The sequence below is a fragment of the Electrophorus electricus genome, chromosome 7 (genome assembly GCF_041902795.1).
Source record: "Electrophorus electricus isolate QZ-2024a chromosome 7, ASM4190279v1, whole genome shotgun sequence".
Classification (NCBI taxonomy): Eukaryota; Metazoa; Chordata; class Actinopteri; order Gymnotiformes; family Gymnotidae; genus Electrophorus; species Electrophorus electricus.
Genome location: NC_137503.1, coordinates 34,551,590 through 34,572,386, shown reverse-complemented (window position 1 = coordinate 34,572,386; position 20,797 = coordinate 34,551,590). Strand labels below are relative to the sequence as shown.

General features: G+C 42.7%; 2 protein-coding genes across 4 annotated transcripts; both read left to right on the top strand.

Moving 5' to 3' along the window:
• The first annotated feature begins 647 nt into the window (after positions 1-647).
• lbr (lamin B receptor) lies at positions 648-9,989 on the top strand. Its single transcript, XM_027022460.3, has 14 exons — positions 648-805; positions 2,841-3,012; positions 3,267-3,464; positions 4,496-4,570; positions 5,626-5,791; positions 5,942-6,147; positions 6,425-6,479; positions 6,708-6,902; positions 7,247-7,350; positions 7,585-7,710; positions 7,802-7,970; positions 8,156-8,236; positions 8,395-8,517; positions 8,619-9,989. Exons 2-14 carry the CDS (start codon positions 2,848-2,850, stop codon positions 8,777-8,779), a joined length of 1,824 nt encoding a protein of 607 aa, XP_026878261.2. The 5' UTR covers positions 648-805; positions 2,841-2,847; the 3' UTR covers positions 8,780-9,989.
• A 199-nt stretch (positions 9,990-10,188) lies between these two features.
• si:dkey-1j5.4 (uncharacterized) lies at positions 10,189-16,497 on the top strand. Of its 3 annotated transcripts, none has more exons than XM_027022465.3 (4): positions 10,189-10,526; positions 14,330-14,516; positions 14,974-15,548; positions 15,824-16,497. In XM_027022465.3, the coding sequence occupies exons 2-4, from the start codon at positions 14,500-14,502 to the stop codon at positions 16,009-16,011; spliced, it is 780 nt and encodes a 259-aa protein (XP_026878266.1). In that variant the 5' UTR covers positions 10,189-10,526; positions 14,330-14,499; the 3' UTR covers positions 16,012-16,497. The 3 variants fall into 3 exon arrangements, with proteins under 3 accessions (XP_026878266.1, XP_026878263.2, XP_026878264.2); XM_027022462.3 differs by having other exon boundaries at positions 10,190-10,526; positions 14,850-15,548; XM_027022463.3 differs by lacking the exon at positions 10,189-10,526 and adding an exon at positions 13,999-14,157 and having other exon boundaries at positions 14,850-15,548.
• The last annotated feature ends 4,300 nt before the right edge of the window (positions 16,498-20,797 follow it).

Sequence of the window (20,797 nt, the reverse complement as noted above, 5' to 3'; positions counted from 1 at the left end):
AGTTTAAAATTAACCAAATTATTTTCCCATTTTTAGACACCATGGTTATAACCCCCATTCATATATATCATTTACTTTTTTTTTCAAATATAGAGGAATAAAACGGATCCATTTCTGTTCGTTTGTTAAACCAGGGAAACATTCAGTTTATTAGTGCAGTAATTCTATGCCAGTTCTGATGCCATTAAATGATTCATCAGTATGATCGCCGCCAACCTTTCGCAGCCCATTTGTTTTCCAAGACATTCAGGAAACGTATTCTTGTACATTTACAGATGTATTAAGTCAATATAAATTAATGTTAAATAGCATATTATGGCCATACACTGCAAAGTCTACAGGACACTTTGGGGACCTGTTTCAAATAAATAAATGTCAATTTAGTATAACAAGGAAGTGTTATAACTTAATCGGCTCGTAATGTGAAAATGTAAAGCCCTTATCAATGTTACGTTGTATCTCTCATATCAAAACCTCCCCGCTTACAAGTGTAGAATCCATTTTGAAAAGCGCAAAACAAATAAATGCAGCGGATCTGCAAGGCCTATGCCGATTGGACGCAAGAACGATTTAAAATCCCCCGTCATCCAATCACAAAATTAGTCAGTTTAAATTAGCAAACTAGCAGCCAATCACTGAGCTTCGCGCCTTCATCGATTCTGGTAGGTTGAGTCGTCTGGATTGGGAGGAACCAACTACGCGCTCGGACTGTATTTTTAATAACTAGCTTTAGTTAGTTGTGTAAAATTGTTATAAAGATAATTCTTTGGTTTAGGTATTAAGAACTGTTCCTTTTTTCTAACAGGTAGGAACTGCCGTCTTTATTTACACACTGAAAATGTTTAATGTGTTGTCTTTATTAAACTGATAACGGTACTTGGACCTTAGCAGCGACCGCTAACGTTAAATTTATCTTAGCTTAGCTTATCTTAGCTTAGCTATAACTAACCATCATCCAGCTGCGGGAGTCTGAATTAGACTGGGAAAGTTCGCGTTTGAGTTGCAGCAGCGGTTGAGATATACGATGTTGTCTGTCTTTAAAACGAGATGCAGCGCCTGTTATTTTATAGCAAACGAAGTATTTAGTAGAAATCCGAGAAGCGCGCGAGGTATTTCGAATCCGTTTATTTCCGTTAGCTTGGTCCGCGGGGCAGCTCGCGCCTGTTTCCTAATAACCAACTTGCTGGTTTTTGTAGCCTGGCTGTCCAAACCTGCCACTGTCACGGGACTCTGGTGCACTTAATGCAGTTTTAATCCAGGCTGGCTAGCCAACAGCTGACGTGCTCACAAAAGTGTGTTGCGCAATTAAATCATGCTACAGCATCGCTAACAGAAGCTACCCAATTATTAGCTAACGTAGCAGTAGCTATTTTGTCACATTGCTTGTCATCTGGGATTATACGTTTTAAGAAATAAAATAAGCATTGGTAAAAATCAACGTTTTCACTAACGTGTGTGCAGTTATAGGAGCTAGACTAATGCCATGCTTGCCCTAGCTAACACTCGTTTGAACACATGACGTTTTCCCTCCATTCAGTTGTCATTTGAAGCTATTGTTAAAGGAGCAGCATCTGGACGCATCCAGCGTCTGGCCGGTACGTTGTCACGTACTCAGTGTCAGCAGTTAGTGCAGACCGTGTGGCTGTGTGGATTGACCCAGTGTGAATGAATTTAAAACCCCCCCCCCCCAAAAAACTACTAAGTATCTGCCACGGTAATTTTTCATTTATTGTTGCACACTACACCATAATGTTGAAGGTGTGTGTGTGTGTGTGTGTGTGTGTGTGTGTGTGTGTGTGCGTGCGCGCGCGCCTTTAATAGTTTTCAGTTTTAGGATGGTATTAACTCTTTTGGCCTGTTGGTGTGATAACGTATTTAGGGCATCCTCTAGGATAATATGCTGTTTTGAGTTTGCTTGACAAAGGGTTGGGGGGTCAAACAGGGAATCCCTGCCTGTCTATGTTCTCCAAACTTTGACTTGATTTTTTTCACTTAAACCCTGAAACCGTAATGAAGTCAGCAAGGACTCAGCCACAACTCAGAATTTGGGGTGTCTGTTCAGTTAAGAATGTAGGGACTGTGATTTTTGGTGAGTTAAGGTCTCCTGTATCCAGTTTACATCATGTATTGTTTGGCTAATGTGGACTTTTCATACATTTTGTAATATTTAAATTTGTGTGAATGTGTGTAATATATATCAAAGCAAAATATACTATCTGAAAACAGATATGGGTAGTATACATGTGTTAAGAATTACTGTTAAAACTGAAAAGTTAGATGGGGGAAAAATCTTAAAGGAAATAAGGTTAGTAATTATGTAATAGTGGTTATGAAACTGTAAAAGTAATTATTACTGGAATCCCTTTTTACAAAGGCCACTAAAGAGGCTACAAAAGACTGGTGCACAGACTACAGGGTGAAAGTGATAGTAGTACTTCAGCCTTGTGGGTTCAGGCCTGTCAGCATATGTGAGACGGCCACCACTGACAACACAACACTGTTGTCATCCTCACTGCATGCAATTATGGCGATCCATACTTTTCCTTCATGAAATTTTGAAAGAACGTATTGTGGAATGCCCTTAATATTTTAAAAACACAAGGTTTACATCTGTTACACGGTGGTTTTCAGAGAGTGCTTGTAAGTAGAGACGTTTTAAGGTGTATATTCATTTGGAAGCTTTAATGAACTTTTCTTACACTTTGAAAGTTTTAAATAATTGTACTACATGTGAGGAGGCATTTGATTGGCCAATGATCTGTGTTTTGTGTTATGAAGACGCATGCTGTCTTGCTATGGTGTTGATGCACATTCGTGACCTGTATTAACCTGTGGTGCAGGTGAAGGATGCCACCAGTCAGGTTTCAGGAAGGAGAGACTGTGATGGGCCGCTGGCCTGGCAGTAACCTCTACTATGAGGTTATGGTGCTGAGCTTTGATCCCAAAACTCTGCTCTACACTGTCATCTATAAAGACGGCACAGAGCTGGAGCTGAAGGAGAATGATGTCAAAGTAAGCACTTCTCAACTCCCACAGACTCCATCTACATAGTGGTTTCTTCCTTTAAGTGATTGGTGCTGTTCTGTTTTAAAATTTAAAAACAGGCATACCTATATGAAACTGAATAATTTAGTTTTGCAGTGTATTCAGGAATATCCATAACTTTCAGAACATGCTTGTAATTCATACATTAAGAGTACATTGTATCTGGACTTGTTTGTAATGCATCTGGGATTGTCCTTTTGGGTGTTGTTCTATCTTTGTAGAGCCTGTCTGGGTTTAGGCAGGGCCTCGGCCGCTCTCGGTCCCGCTCTCGGTCCCGCTCACGGTCCCGCTCACCAGCACGCTCCCGCCGAAGCCGCTCGCGCTCCCCTGCCAGGACATCTCGCCGCTCCTCGTCCCGCACCTCAGAGCCTCTCAAGGTGAAGCTCAAAGAGGTGCTGGAGGTGCGACTCACCCCTGTGGTAAGGACACCCACTCAGAGCACGCGTGCGGGTGGGTGGGTGGGTGTGTGTGGGTGGGGTGCGTGCGTGCGTGCGTGAGCAAGAGAGAGCCAGCTGTCACTCCTTGATTGTCATCATGTAAGTGATGGTTTTAGATGAGCTTGGCTGTGGATGTTTCAGTTTTTGTGTGATAAAAACCTAGTCAGTAATTGGAACAAGATGTAAACAGAGAACCTAAAATTAATTTTAAATTATTTAGTTCTTTTGGAGGCAGTTAAGAATGACAGCAACCTTTGTGCCATTGAGGATCTGGTGTAATGTTAATCTGATTGATTTAACAGGTCTATGAATGTAATCTTTTCACTGTTATTTGCACACATGCAGGTGCTTAGCTGTCATTAACCTACACTGAGTAATCACTTCACAAGGTTCATGTACTCGATAGCTGTACTAGGTTCTCATGCATTTTACAATTGGTTAACAGTTGTAATCCACTACTTCTTGTACCACTTTTGTACTCTTCAATTCAGCTGAGTAATGGGAACCTGTATGCTGTGTCAGCTTTGAACAGACTCTTTTTTAAGTTCTCAATTTGTCCAAAGGGCAGGTGATAACTGGGTTCTTTTCCTATTTAGTTATATTGTAGATGCACTTATAAATGCTGTCATGCAAATGCTTATAAATACAGTATTCTCTGTTATGTATGTGTTTAATATATAAACACATTTTTAACATAATCTCATTATTTTAACTGACCTAGAAAGGATTTGGTACCTAAAGGTTTATCTAATAAACTGGCAATTTTGTGTTTGCCCATTTTAATTAGCACGATTTCTGGATAAGTATATGAATTATATGGAGTATATATATGATGGGTCAAAACTCACAATTAATCTTAAAACTGAATATTCTGTAACAGAGAAAATGTATCAGATGTAACAGTTTCCTGTGTGTGTGATTCGGTTTTGGGGGTCATTCTGATGCAACATAACTGCTGAGTGTTGGTTTCTGTTTTTTTCCTCCCTCATACCTGCCCTGTGCTCTGGTGTCAGGTAATACCACAAGAGAACAACACCACCAGTAAACAGGATAAAGAGGAAAAAGCCACAGATGGCAAAGCCAATGAGGTGAGGCTCTGCCTTCTTCCTGCATCAGGCATCTCATCTGGCTTAGCAGGACCACTCCACATTTTTGTCCCGGGTGTGAGATGTGGTGTGCTGTCCTGTTGGGGGAGGGTGTTGTATTAACTTGGTATGTGTTTAGAAGGAGGTGGGAGGAGGTGAGTCTTTTCGAGATGAGCAGGGGCTTCCTATTCTGTTCTGTTGATTCTGTTAGTCTGCTAACCCAGAATATCACTAAAAAGTTCACCAGCTAAAGGGGAATAAATAATGTCACACACTAAACAGAAAGGAAAAGGTCTTTACCTTCCCTAAGGAGGCCGGATCATCTGTATCAGGTAAAACCTAGAAACCCTGTGGCTACTTCTGTCGTACGCTCTCTTGCTTCCTGTCTTATCTGGATTCTCTGTGTCTTATCAGACCAGCTTATTGTAGTTTGCTCCTTTTGGTCCTCCTGACTTGTGCAGACGTTACGTTAAGTGAAAGTCACCAAAGCGGACTGCTGAGAGTTCAGCTCTTCAGAAATTAGGCTTGACGGTAAAGATGGCTTGCTAGTTAAACAGTCTACTGTATGGATTGCCTTCTTAAATAAAACCCATAAAAATCAATTATAATTGTTAAAGTATACCTAGAAATATGTTATGGTAGCAGGCAGAAGTCATATTAATGTGAACCTATGATATCAGTCTGGTGATTTGGTGCATTCAGACATGAAGGTGGTTTTGTGATGGTTACGCAGTTTTTTTTAAGTGATTTATTATCTAGTATTTGCCACAAGTATGGAAAATCAGCATAAAAAACAATGGTAAAATGACATACAATAATGTGGATTAGGTAAAATTGTAATTCATAAATGCTCAGGTTGAAGCAGGAGAATAGCAGATCCATGAGTGAAATTCTCATTGTTTTCATGTCCGATCATACAGGATGTTCTAGTTGACTGGCTTGCTTTGTTGGATTCTGCGATTGAGTGACATATATCAACTGCTTCACTCGTTTTCATTTTGCTCCAGTGTAATGGAGAAGCCATGAGCTCTGGTCACGGTGTCCTGGTTCTTTTATAGAAGCCTGAGGAAGAGCCTGAATACAAGCCATCCACCCGCTACAACCTGCGGCGCAGGAAGGGCCAGGGCGATGGCCGACCTCTGGAGCTGGCAGAGGCCTTGGTGCTCCAGACTGCTCTGCAGGGGGCCAGCACGCCCACCCCGCTGGAGTTCGGAGGTCGCGTTGGTAAGAGCCGGCTGCACCGTTATCTTTAGGGACGTGCAGAGGGGCCCTGTGCACAAGTCCATGTTGCTGAGTTTCTTGTTGAATAAATTGCTTGTTTGTTAATATCTTGATGCATTTGGAGCCTCTGGTTCACTGTGGCTTTGTGTTCAGGAGTGGTGTTCTGGCTGCTCCTGCTGCCTGTGTTGGTGCTGGCTCTGCTTACTCTCTGTGGTCAGAAGGATGCCAGCCTCGTCGGCCTCGCCAGTCTGCCCCTCTCGCTCTACTCCATCCCCTCGCTCTGGGACTGGAACGTCTTCGCCATCATGCTCTTGTGGCTGCTCTTCCAGTCTGTCCTCTCACTGCTGCCAGTCGGAAAGGTACTGCCATGCCTTTCTCATTGAATCTGATAAGATTTTAGAGAATCCTATACATCTGAGTAAAACCATTCCTTAAGGCTTTGGTACTACACATTTTACAAAGGGCACTACACTGTTGGAATTTGATGAACCCCACAGTGGTGATACACAGTGATTTTTCCCTTAAAGATCATTGCTGTATTGGATCAGTGACAAACTAATTTCCTGTAATATTTAGCTTGTCAGTTTAGTCTTTCTTTCTTTTTTTAATCCCTTTGTCTAACTTGTCTGCCCCCAGGTGGTTCAAGGAATGCCTCTGAAGAATGGAAAAACGTTGAAATACAGGATTAATGGTGAGTCTGACTGAGAGGGTTGAAAACGCTGGTGTCTAGAAAATCTTAGTTAATTCTCCACCATGTTGTAAATTGGAAAACTAATTAAATATAAAGAACTGAAGTAGAGAAGTGCTGAAGAGGATGAGGAGTTGAGACGTGTGTGTCTGTGTGTCTGTGTCTGTGTGTGTGTGTGTTTGTGTGTGTCTGTCTCACATGGCCTGGTCCTGCCTGTCTTCTGTCTTCCAGGATTCTATGCACTGCTGCTCAGTGCATTGGCTGTGGGTGTAGCTATGTATTACGAGGTGGATCTCACTTACATCCACGCTCATTTCCTGCAGTTCTACACCTCAGCCCTGCTTGTCTCCACCCTACTCAGCACCTACCTGTTCATCCGCTCTCGCTGGGCCCCTGACCATGAGCGCGCCCCTGCCGGCAATTCTGGTGTGTAGGGGTGGGTGGGTGGCAGTCAAACAGTGCTGTTTAGTCAGGGAAAAGAGGAAAACCAGCAGCACTGCAAGCGGAGAATTGATTTATTTTTATTCAGCACGCGTCAGCATTTAGGCTTTCATCAGAATAGAAAGGAATAGTGACTGCACTGTTGCTTAAATGCACAAAGAACAGAAAGTACAATTTAAAAATGACCAATAAAATGGCTGCAACATCCATGTCTTAATAAAAGTATCAGCTGAAAGTTTTTGATTTCAGATGTGTAAACTAGTCTTTTGGGGAGTAATTTAAGCACTCAGTAATGCTCTCTAAATAGGATTCTGTGTCATCTTGTTCAGGTTATGTGATCTATGATTTCTTCATGGGCCGTGAACTCAACCCAAGAATCAAAAACTTTGATATCAAGTTCTTCTGTGAAATGCGTCCTGGCCTGATTGGTTGGGTAAGCAATCAAATCTATGTTACTCTTAGATGTTTTGATTTATATAATTTCAGTACTCCAGAAATCTGTGCAGAACTTCTAATTACTCTATTGCACCCTCTATTGCACCCTTATTGCCATTTTGAATAACAAAACACTAAATTCCTGTTCTAATGTTGTATCCTATTTTGTAGACTGAAAAGAACGGTGTATTTTTTTTTATTTTTTTTTTTTTTTTTTCCTTTTGTGGTATAGCTTGTGATCAACTTTGCTATGTTACTCGCTGAGATGAAGCACCAGAGCCTAGACAGCCCTTCCTCTGCCATGCTCCTCATCAACGGCTTTCAGCTGCTGTGGGTTGCTGATGGGCTTTGGCACGAGGTAAAATTCTCACAGTCACAAACATGCTGGACTCCTCATTAGCTGGTCCAGAGCTCTGTTATTTAGTGCCGAACTCATGTCTCAATTCCAGGAAAAACTTCTGACCATGATGGACATTGTGTATGATGGGTTTGGGTTTATGCTGGCATTTGGAGATCTGGCCTGGGTTCCTTTTACTTTCACTTGTCAGTCGTATTATCTTGTCAATCATCCCAGTGACCTCTCTGTGTTCTGGATTGTTGCCATCATCTTACTGAATGGTAAGTGGGAGCTTTGGTTGGATGGTTTTGTTTTACAGAGTTGTTATTTAACAGAATACTAGCAAGATAATATTTGATAGTGTTTTGAGTAATTGCATTAATATCAGTGTAAGCAAAATAAGGGTGAAGGTTGTAAGTCTTTGAGTCAAGTCCTTGCCTTTTTTTTTCCCCCACTATCCCCACAGCTATTGGTTACTACATTTTCCGGAAAGCTAACTCCGAGAAGTTTGCCTTCAGAAGAAATCCTTATGATCCTGCCTTGTCTCGTATGTATTTTCTTCTTTTTTCCCCGTTTTGTTCTCTCAAATAATTGTGCTTGTCTTTTGCTGAATTAATCCAGTTGTCCTTTGTAAAATAATAACATATAATGTAGGGGGTGGAGGGGAGAGAAATATCTAACTGTTAATCTGTTGACTGTGATCAGATCTGAAAACGATTCCAACTGCTACGGGAAAGAGTCTCATTGTGTCTGGCCTGTGGGGACTTGTGCGTCATCCGAACTACCTTGGTGACATCATCATGGCCCTAGCCTGGTCCCTGTCATGTGGTAAATATGGACTTGCATGCTTGTAGTGATCTGGTTTAGATCTACATTAGAGGGGCTGCACTCAGATGTTTCACTCGTTCACCTTCCTCCTTGTGTTGTAGGTTTCAGTCATGTGATTCCTTATTTCTACCTGGTCTACCTGCTGGTGCTGCTGGTGCACCGCGAGGCCCGTGACGAACACCAGTGCAGGAGCAAGTACGGCTCAGCCTGGGAGGAGTACTGCCGCGCCGTGCGCTACCGCATCTTCCCTGGCCTGTACTGACAGACCCGATACACACACACACACACACACGCACCCACACACCCTGGGCCGCAAGCATGCTCCGTGGGAGAACTGTCAAAAACAAACCAATCTGGCCAGTCTAATGTACAGAAAAAAAAACAAGGACAGAAAGCTGCTGTCATTGAGCAGCTTGGCAGCTATTCGCATCCAAGAAGTTGTTTTTTAAGAATTTATTTTTTTTTTTAATTTATGCATGTTAAATTAAAAAAAAAAAATCTTTTAATTTATGCATGTTAGTTTCAGATGTGGCCCCATACCTAAGCTCTCCTGTGTATATTAATGTACATACATGTTTTTCTACTTAAATATTTTCTGCATTTGCATAGAATAAATTCTCTTGAAGCCTTTTATTTTTACCATATTTGAAGAATAATTGCTTTGCTTTTATTTTAATAGTGCTGGTATAATGCTTTTGTATATGTTGTATGATGGAATATAAATGCACCTGTTTGTTTTTGTGTAGTAAGAACAAGCATCTATTCTCAGGACCAGTGCTTTGAAAAGATTTAAAAAAACTGCCTTTTTCTCATTTTTGTATATAGTTTTAATGCGAATTGGAGGGAAAAGTCCATCTTTGCAATTACATGCCCTATGGTAGGCATCTTTTTCATAACCAAAATTATGAAATTGGGCTTTGCTACCTCAGGTTTGTCAGTTTATTTTGTCTTTGGGGCGGGGCTCTCACTGTTTTTCAGATGGTGAAGGAGAGTAATTCAAATGTTTTCAAAGCTATAAGTACCATTTTCAAGCAATAACTCATGTCTTTAATCCTTGCTTTTTGCAGACCTGGTTGTAATGTATATGATGCACAACTGCATAGTTTATACAATTGTTTTCAGTGGTGTCTTCACTGTTCAAGGGTTTATATATTTGACAGCTTTTAAGAGGAACCTGCAACTTAAACCACAATTAAGTGATATCTAATTCACTTAATAGTGTTTCCTTCTAAGCTAATGATCAGTGTAGATATGACCTTAAGACTTACCTGGCTGAAGTGTTCCGTTTTTCATAAACAATTCAAGAAGCTGTAAATGTAATTTTACAGTGAGGGGAGATGACTGAAATACTATAACATACGCTTACTTACGAAATGTATGCATAGCTACCAGAACCAAGAACAACTGTGGTATACAGGCAAAACTGCATTGTAAAAAAAGTGATTTGCAAAAAAATAAAAGTTTTTTTTTTTTTTTTTTGTATTTTGTCCTTTATTGTAGCCAATAAATTTACTATTTATTACAAATGTATTAATATTAACGATCTGTTTTTCTATGCAATCGTGATCAGCTGTTTTACGTACAGCGTGTACGGGAGTGCGAAAGCTGGGTGAAGTTTTTGCTCTCAGAACCGCTAGCGCGTTAATACTAATTATTCAAACATAGCGAGCACCGTGCGGTAACATCCCTGAGCAGCGGTAAAAATGCATCAGCTGTATGTGCCAGGATCACGAAGATACCGATGTGTTCATGTATTACGTGCAATGTATTTATTACAGGAATATTCTAAAAGTTATTTTTCCCAGTAATGAAAGACTAAACGGGTCACTGCTGATGTTAGCGGAGAAAGTGCGTTAGTACGGGAGGACGCGCGAGCACTGATACAGCCACGACGACTCACACTTGTCCGCGCGTGACATATCCGGTTGCAGGTGCGGAGTCCGCAGTGTTACCTGGAACAGCCGGGCTAATGGAGACGTGAACTCCCTCCCAGAAGACAAACATTTCAGGTATGATCTCTTCATTTAATCATTCATGCTAATGCAAATTATCTGCAGTTGCGCAGGCTGCGGTTATTGCTCTATGCGAGTTTGGAGGATTCCTCTTAAGGAGTGAACAGATTATTATAGCAAACTAATACTGCTATAAATCTAACAGATGTCCAAGTGTTTGTTCTGAAGCCGTTCCAAGCACCTAATTACTTTAGTACAGTAATAAAGTAGTAAAAATTGCATTAAGATTATATACCATTCATTATAACTTTATTCAGGATTTTTTAGCTTCCCAGTTTTCAGATCCCAATTTTATAGTGTACTGGTTATTCAACTATATGTGCTATCCTGTGAGAATACTGTCAGATTAATGGTCTTCGCTTGCTGAAAAGTCTTCTAGCCTAGACACCATAAAGAGAGCGCTGGACACTGCATCAGTCCGAAGGTTGAGACCGCTGGACACTGCATCAGTCCGAAGGTTATTCTGCTGCGACCCCAGCATGTAACGCGAGATGCCGCTCTGCAGTACAGTTACTCAGCCAGAATCACCTTTAAAATTACAACCACACTACTGCATGAAAAAACAGCTGTGTGCATGCGAGCAAAGCTGTGAGGTCAGGGCTTCCTGTGTGCAACTGCCATTTTAGGAAGCATAGAGATGCATCACTTTAAGATGGCTCTGATTCAGCACTCGCTCCATAAAAACACCCATCAGTCTACTGCAAACTTCTGTCTCTCCCATGATTGTTTCCTAATGCGTTTAGAATTTTTAAACGGAAGTTTACTCGCACAGAGAACTGAGACATTTTTATCCAGCATGTAATGAGTTTTTTTTTTGTAAAAATAAATGAAAGATGTCTTAAATTTGAATGAAACGTTGTAGGCTAATTCCTTAAATGTTTCCAGAGCACACGCTATTACAATATTTGCACGATTCTATGACCAAATCTTTAGTGGAGCCTGTTTGGGAGTGGTCCCATTTAAACGGAGGCAAAAGTGTTTAGGCGCTGCAGCGGCAGCAGGTTCGCACTAGGTGGCAGCAGTGAGCTGTGTTTCACTAGACAGCTGAGACGGGTTAAAGGTCTCTCTCTCTCTCTCTCTCTCTCTCTCTCTCTCTCTCTCTCTCTCTCTCTCTCTCTCTCTGTGCCTTCTCCAGTGCTTTATAATACAAATGGATCTCATACACTTTTAGAAGGTGCTTGGTGGGATGCTTACGTGACTGCAAATTCTGCGAGATTCACATTGTACTACAGATGACATGTATCAACCTAAATTAACTGTGACTTTTTAAATAGGATCTATACAAGATGCTGTTTCATCTTCAAGAAGAACACTTACACTGTTATGATTTTGTTAAGATGTCATTAGCCATTTAGCGTAATCTATATCAAATATACTGACTAAGACATTAGAAGCCGAGGACTGATAACTGAAAGTATGACGTATAGTCTGCCTCTTGTGCTGAGCTGTTTTTTTTCTTGTATGTATTATGTTTTGTACAGTGAGAATTTATATTCCTACGGATATTGAGAGGGGACGTGTTCGGTTAATAAAAAGGTTGACAACACCGTGCTGCCTTCGCTGACCCACTGCGGCCGTACAGAAACACTCCCGTCCCGTGTGAACACAGGCGGCCACGCTGATAAATACAGTATTACTGCTCCATCAACACAACTGGTGCTTCTGTCTTTGTCCGTATCTTAATCCATCTGTGCTGCTGGTCGACACCTTTCCAGTTTACTATAAAGAATAGATTTATCTATGAATGACTTTCACAGGATCAGAACATGAAAAAATATATAAATGTGGGTAAAAAACACACACACACACACACACACACACACACACACACACACACACACACACACACACACACACACATTATATATGTGGGACTTTAAGATTTTCTTATTGTAATTGTAAAATTAGATCCTATTTTGTAAACTGCCACACTCCACTATATGATGAATGTGAACATAATTTACAAGTGTACCAGATCTTACCAGTGGAATGGTGTGAATTTAGAAATTGTAATTGAATTGCAGCTGGAATTTGTAGGCCTGGGTTCAGATGGCCTGGGTGTGGAAGCACATCAGTGCAGAAAGAAATCAATGCTGTGGCGCTCGGTAATGCAATTAGCCCTTAAAGCTGTCGTGTAGAGCACACACTCACTCTCCTCACACACTCACTCTCTTCACATGCGCTCACTCTCCTCACACACACTCACTCTCTTCACACACACTCGCTCTCTTCATACACCCTCACTCTGCTCATCACACTCACTTTCCTCACACAGCATACTATGATTCTCTGCTGTGTAAACATACAGTCAGACAGATAGGACATGCCAGCACTGATCTGATGTGGATACAGGTTTCCAATATTCCAATATGATCAATACCTGAAATGTGATGTAAAGAATAACCTTGCTGCCTTATTAAATTATGCTGTCCTCATGGACTTTCTGTACTTATTTTTGGGCCCATGTATTGTGTGTTCTTTTCTCCCAGTGTGGAGCGAGAAAAATTATAATTACACTGCTCCAGATGGCTTTGCATATTGTGTTGCTGTTGGCAAGGCATGAAAGAATGTTTTGGCTTTATCGCACAATAAAATCATCCTAGCACGCAGACATGCCAGTCTGCTGCTATTCTTAAACACACGCCTCCGTAATCCCATTCGTTGGAGGTCCGAGTCTTGCTCTGCGTAAGTTGCACGTAGATCGTGTAAATGTGAGAGGCCCGATGACGGCCGGCGACAGAGTGAGAAACTACCGTCATGCTACTTCCTAATCTCCCGAGGGCGACAGCAGGCGAGTGGAAATGGAGATGGAGCAAGGAGGTTGTGCGCTTATCAGCCGAGTGTAAGGGGAGGGGTGGGAGGGTGTTGATGTCCTCCATGGGAGCATAGTCCTCTCATTCACAGCCTCTAATGTACTGCTGACATGGGTGTTGCCATGAATTAAAGCCTACTCAGTTCTACTCAATTCTACTCAGTTCTACTCAATTAGCCATGTGAATATGATTCTTGAGCTTCATGTCATATAAGCTCAGAAACACAAGGGCTGAGTATAGTCTCTGTGCCATTGATGGTGGTTGGAAGATGAGTGCTACACACACACACACACACACACACACACACACACACACACACACACACACACACAGACACACACACACACAGACACACACACACACACACACACACACACACACACACATACACGTACACACACACACACATACAAACACACACACACATACATACACACACACACAGACACACACACACACATACACATACACACACACACAGACACACACACACACACACACACACACACACACACACATACACACACACAGACACTCAGTACACAGAGGGGTGTCACTTTTCTGGAGTCCAGCTGGCTGTGTATCTAAACGTGGAACTCCGCCATAATCAGTCAATGCCATTTTTCTGCAGTCACTGTGAGCTTGGAGAAGGGCCTCTGTCACAGGAGGGCCACAGAGGTGTGGTTCTTCTGGGGTGGTGCTCCCGCCAGCCTTACAGGTGCAAGGCAGCAGCAGGGGCAGGACAACACCCTCCACTGGGACAGGAACATTGGGCTTTAAGATAAGAAGCTGAAAGGTTTTGATAGGCTCTAAAGGTACGATTTAAGTTTTAAGAGAGAGGAAAAAAGCTGAGAAAATGTATTGGTGGCATTTTTTGAAGCTGTAATATCTCCACTCGTAATTTTTCAGCTCTTGCATCTTTCTTTTATTGCGTAGTTTACCTCCTTCCTGAATGGCTGAGGGTTAGGGATATTTCTTTATTTCCAGGTTATGAAGCTTTGTGGAGGGCTCGCAGTGCTGTGTCTTTGGCTGGCAGAGGCCTTGGAAAATTGCCCAGATGTCTGCAGATGTACCCAGAGGAGCAGCACAGAGAGGACTGAAGTAAACTGTTCTAGACGGAGGCTCCAGCACTTCCCGACAAAATTCCCACTGGACTCATGGATCATAAAAATGGGTGAGCAAGGGTGACTTAAAGGTGACTTAAAGGTGATTTAAAGGTGACTTAGAGAGAACTGAAGCATGCACAGGTAGGACTTGAAAATGTCAGGAATGAAAGTTAAACTTAGTGTTAAATAACAGACAAGCTCTGTTTTCACGTTAACCTACGAGCCACTCTGAAAAGCAAACTTTACACGGCTCTTTGATCTAGCTACAGTGTCAGTCAAAACCTGATGAGCCAGTTTTTTCCTTCAACATTTTGCTTTTTTCATTTCCGATTTACATATTAAATGCAGTGACACAATAATGAAATGAAATGGGGAAAAAATGTTTTTTTTTAATTTGCAAGGTGAAAACTTACTCCAGGAACTCCCAGACAACATCCTAATCTCTGTACCCAAAATTGAAAGCGTGAATTTGGAGCGCAACTCGATCAAATCCATCCAACCCCAGGCTTTCTCTTCTGCCAGTAGACTGATGCTTCTGAACCTGCATGGAAACCAGATCAGCAGTCTCCCCTCGAAAGGCTTCAAAGACCTGCTCAACCTCCGCTTCCTCATGTTGGGCCAGAATCTGATTTCCAGTCTCAAATCTGATATCTTCATTGGCATGAGAAACCTCTCTGACCTTGATCTGCCCATGAACCTTCTTAGCACGCTTCCTCCCAATGCTTTCAAGCCCCTCGTCGCTCTCAAAGTGTTGGATCTTGCCATGAACCGCATCCAGAGGATCTCCCCAAAAGCCTTCACCGGCCTCGAAGAGTTGCTCTTTCTCAACCTGGACAACAATGTCTTGAAGAACATTCAACCTGGGACGTTCAAGCCTGTAAGCAGCTTGGAGATGCTGGTGCTGGACAACAACCTTCTTCCCACCCTGACCGCATCCTCACTGGAGGGTCTGTCGAATCTACAGGAGCTCTACGTGAGGAGCAACGAGATGGAGAGGCTGCCAGCTGACGTGTTTCGCCACACCCCCAAGCTCACCCAGGTGGCCCTGAGTGGCAATCGTCTTCACAACATCGATGGCAACATGTTGGCCATCGTTCGGGGTAATACAATAGTTTAGTAAGCATCACACTGACACCTTTTATGAGCTGCAGAAATGGGTCACATTTTGTATAATGTTGTAGTAGGAAAGATAAAACGAATATGAAGGTCTGTGAAAAATTCTGTAACGTTCAAGAGAAGTTCGAGGGAAGGATAAAACAATCTAATACAATAAACTAATTTACATGTGCGAGAAAGTTGTAGAAAGACTTTAAGCAGGCATGTGGTTCCTCAGACACAGCTGACTGGTTATATATATAATTTTGAAACTTTTCAGGACTGAAAGAAGTGTATCTGCATAACAACCCATGGAAATGTGACTGCAACATCAACTCTCTGGTGCAGTACATCGTCCAGACCATGAGTAATCACACTGCCCTGCAGAGGCTACGGTGTGTGAGCCCGGAGGAACACCGTGACAGACCAGTGCACACACTCACTCCCGAGCTGCTCTGTCAGGCTTAGATATCATATCATGACACAAATGTCCACCAAACCCTGCTGCAGAAGGTAGCAGAGAGCAATAGCACGAGATGTTCCGTAATTGAATGGTAATGCCTTACATAACTCCAAGCACAAGGACTTTGACAAGACAATGATAGGGGAACCCTTGCTACAGATAATTGCCATAATTTCCCTCCCACATAAGCTTGTTATTTCCAGGCCACCTGGAGGGAGATATTACAGTACAATATGCTCATTTCTGAAAGCTCAGCTCCCCTCTTTATGTAGTATCATCCTTAGAATGTATACTCTTCTTTTTTTTTAAACTTTCAGTAATATCCTTGCATACTACTTGATGAATCTTCCTTTGCTATTATTTCAACTGCCAGTGTAATAGATGTCGAGGTGAGGACTCCCAGATAGAGCCAGAATGCTTTTTTCCTAATCCGAAATCTAACATCACATGTCAGATTGAATGGAAGAGTTCTATTAAATGTATTCTGCTAATGGTATTGTTCAATATGATTATTCAGTTATATCTGCAAGCTAAAGAAATTTCACATATATCCTAATCTCATTAATTACAGCATGTATACAACATCCTACTCATTAAAAATATAAATGCCATGAAAATCATGGAACAAGCATAGATTTAAATTTTAAAAATGCTTCATTCAAAATTGTGAAGGCTCTTGCACAAGTGTTATTTTGTACGAGGCACTGAAGCTTAAAGAAAATAAATTAGAAAATGCCCTGTGCGCCCAGGCAGACTACAAATCGCCACGGTAACCTGAGAAGGAATTCCACACTGGATCGTTACAGCTGAGTAAGCTCCTACTGACGCTGTCGTCCTCTCTCCAAATTCCAGTACGGTTGCTGAGGCAGCACCCTTTGAGTCTGGGGCAAGATTCCCTACCCTGGGCAGCAGCTGCACAGATGGCTGGCCAGGGGGTGGGTGGGGTGGGAGTGGGTGTGCACACATCTACTTTCTCCAGGTGCCATCAAAATAATGCAGACTTAGGCAGACAGAAAATAGAAGCCCCCTCCCTAACATTTGGAGAGAACTATAAGCATCACTGCATGGATATTATGCACGTTATGCAGCAGATGAGAGTCCTAAGGTTCAGACACTGATATGATCAGTCTTATCGAAGATATTTTCCAGTATACATGAATGTTAGTGTTAGATTAAATGAATGACATTTATATCACAAGATGAAATGTTTGTAAACTCAAACTACAGACAAGAATATGGTTTGCAACTATCTGCTTTTAACAAGCTCCTGAAACAAAGCATACACAATGACAAGCTGAGAGGTTTTCTGCATAGCACAAAACTAGTTTAACATCCATTTCCCCCTTCTTTGTTGCTATGGAAACTATGGCTCAGCACGGGGGTCTCCTGAGGCTGGGTTGAACTGTTTCACCTCCAAAGCCAGCTGTCACCTACCAAACGTCCCACTAAATCAGTGTTTACTGACAAACATTTCAAACCCATGAAATAACTGCAGGACTCCACAAGACTGTAAAGTGTCCATAAGACACATTAGAGGAGATAACGCTGAAACACTTGGCACTAACCCTAGCGCTTATTAAAGAAGCAAGCTGGAAGCTTCTCTGGCTTTTCCTGTGGCAGCAATTTCTAAATTTACTGAAACACCTTCCGTGGCACTGGGGGTGTGTTTGAGCATCATCTGTGGGCGGAGACATAGCCCAGGTGAACAGGCAGGTGATTAAAATCGGTTGCACAGTTCCAGACCTGCAGAAGATAATTAACAATATTATGAAGGTGAACACTTCGACACTGAAATACTAATTTTAGATTTATAGCACTGAATTGTGCACAGAGCAGCCTGCCCCAGGCCCCAGGCAATGCAGGAATAATATTGGGAAGAAATGCGTTTTACCATTACACAGTGGAGTCATCAAATTCAGATTTCATAGATTAGGTCTTTTGTTCAGTCACAGTTGAGATGTTTAATTGCAGGTCATATTTAGTCCAGGACTAATGTGCATGTTTAAATCACCAGGAAGCTGTGTAGGCCTACGTTTAGGCATTAAGTCATAAAAAGTCATAAAAGTAAAAATGAGAATTTGTATTCCAGACAGATGGTTACAGTAATATGTTTTACCCCACCTCAGTTTTTCACCTCAGTAATATGTTTCACCCCACCTGAAATTTTATCCAATGTTTTTTCCAAAACCTTAAACAAATCCAGAAACTCAAACTCAGTTTATGAAAAAGCTTCACTCTTTGGCAAAAGCTAACTATTGATTTGTCCACTTTGTTCATACACACATCATTCAAACTGATTGTGACGTGATTTCTGATTATCAACTAGATATTATTTCATGGCAGACTATTATTATACATAATAAGTATTATTAGGCAAAAAAAAAGAATATGCAAAAAAAGGATTATATGGTACAATCCCTGTCAAAAAGTAAGTGCAAAAGGATCAGTGTAGTGCAAAATTTAAATTCAAATTCAAACTTTTTATTCAAACTCTCATGTATGAGGATGCAAATGGTCTTTGTGGGCCCAAATACAAACCAAACAAAGAAGTTCCACAGCAAGCATGTTTTGGACTTAAAGTTCAGATTTATTCTGCCCCGTTATCCTCTTTCTGGACTTAGGCCAACTAAAGGACAACCATCCACATCACACATGATATTTTTATCAATTTAGCCAACAAGACCACATCCCAAAACGGGGAATGAGGTAGAAGGAACAAATAAGTGAATGGTGGATTGTCACTAAACTCTTCATGGACCTGAATTGTTCGATCTAAACATCCCAAAGAACGAAATGCCATTAGAGGTGCTGTGGTAGTTCCTTGAATCACGTACATGCTCAACGGTTGGTATCTATCTCACCTGAGGTCCAGGTGACAAAGGAAAAAAAAACCAAAAAGTGCACTTGTAAAGTGTTGGGCCACCATTAGCCACCAGAAAGTGCTTCAGTGCATCTTGGCAGAGATTCAACAAATCTCTGGAACTGTTCATGGAGAGATTCCTCCAAAAGATATTGCAGTAGTCTAAAATCCCAGTTAGGGAAAGGCTATAGAATATCCTTTACATTATTTATACTCATACACCCATCAAGTGACCACTGGTGCCACGTGGTGTTGTCATTCTGGAAGAGACCACACCCATCGTGACAGAAATATCTTATCAAAGGCAAAAGTTGATCAGTCAGAATAATGTACTGGTTCGCAGTGACCCTTCTCTCTTAGAGGACATGTGGAGTCCAACCACACCATGCACTCGAGGGCTGAATCATTCGGAACTGTGACGGCTCTTCAGAATCTCTGATCCAGTGCGCCTCTATCACTCCTCTATCACTCATGGGCAAGCATCACAGCCACTACGTGTGCGTTTGATGACATTTCTCAGCCCTTTACTGGTGTTTTTTCTATACATCTACATGCAGGTGCTACTTAAGTCACTCCGTCCCTCCATGTCCTTTACCTCTAACTCTGCCCCTCCATGTCCTCTACCTCTAACTCCGCCCCTCCATGTCCTCTACCGCTAACTCCGCCCCTCCATGTCCTCTACCTCTAACTCCGCCCCTCCATGTCCTCTACCGCTAACTCTGCCCCTCCATGTCCTCTACCTCTAACTCTGCCCCTCCATGTCCTCTACCGCTAACTCCGCCCCTCCATGTCCTCTACCTCTAACTCCGCCCCTCCATGTCCTCTACCGCTAACTCTGCCCCTCCATGTCCTCTACCTCTAACTCTGCCCCTCCATGTCCTCTACCGCTAACTCTGCCCCTCCATGTCCTCTACCTCTAACTCCGCCCCTCCATGTCCTCTACCGCTAACTCCGCCCCTCCATGTCCTCTACCTCTAACTCCGCCCCTCCATGTCCTCTACCGCTAACTCTGCCCCTCCATGTCCTCTACCTCTAACTCTGCCCCTCCATGTCCTCTACCGCTAACTCTGCCCCTCCATGTCCTCTACCTCTAACTCTGCCCCTCCATGTCCTCTACCTCTAACTCTGCCCCTCCATGTCCTCTACCTCTAACTCTGCCCCTCCATGTCCTTTACCTCTAACTCTGCCCCTCCATGTCCTTTACTTCTAACTCCGCCCCTCCATGTCCTTTACCTCTAACTCCGCCCCTCCATGTCCTCTACCTCTAACTCCGCCCCTCCATGTCCTTTACCTCTAACTCTGCCCCTCCATGTCCTCTACCTCTAACTCTGCCCCTCCATGTCCTTTACCTCTAACTCTGCCCCTCCATGTCCTTTACCTCTAACTCCGCCCCTCCATGTCCTTTACCTCTAACTCTGCCCCTCCATGTCCTCTACCGCTAACTCTGCCCCTCCATGTCCTTTACTTCTAACTCCGCCCCTCCATGTCCTTTACTTCTAACTCCGCCCCTCCATGTCCTCTACCGCTAACTCTGCCCCTCCATGTCCTCTACCTCTAACTCCGCCCCTCCATGTCCTCTACCTCTAACTCCGCCCCTCCATGTCCTCTACCGCTAACTCTGCCCCTCCATGTCCTCTACCTCTAACTCCGCCCCTCCATGTCCTCTACCGCTAACTCTGCCCCTCCATGTCCTCTACCTCTAACTCTGCCCCTCCATGTCCTTTACCTCTAACTCCGCCCCTCCATGTCCTCTACCGCTAACTCTGCCCCTCCATGTCCTCTACCTCTAACTCCGCCCCTCCATGTCCTCTACCTCTAACTCCGCCCCTCCATGTCCTCTACCGCTAACTCTGCCCCTCCATGTCCTCTACCTCTAACTCCGCCCCTCCATGTCCTCTACCGCTAACTCTGCCCCTCCATGTCCTCTACCT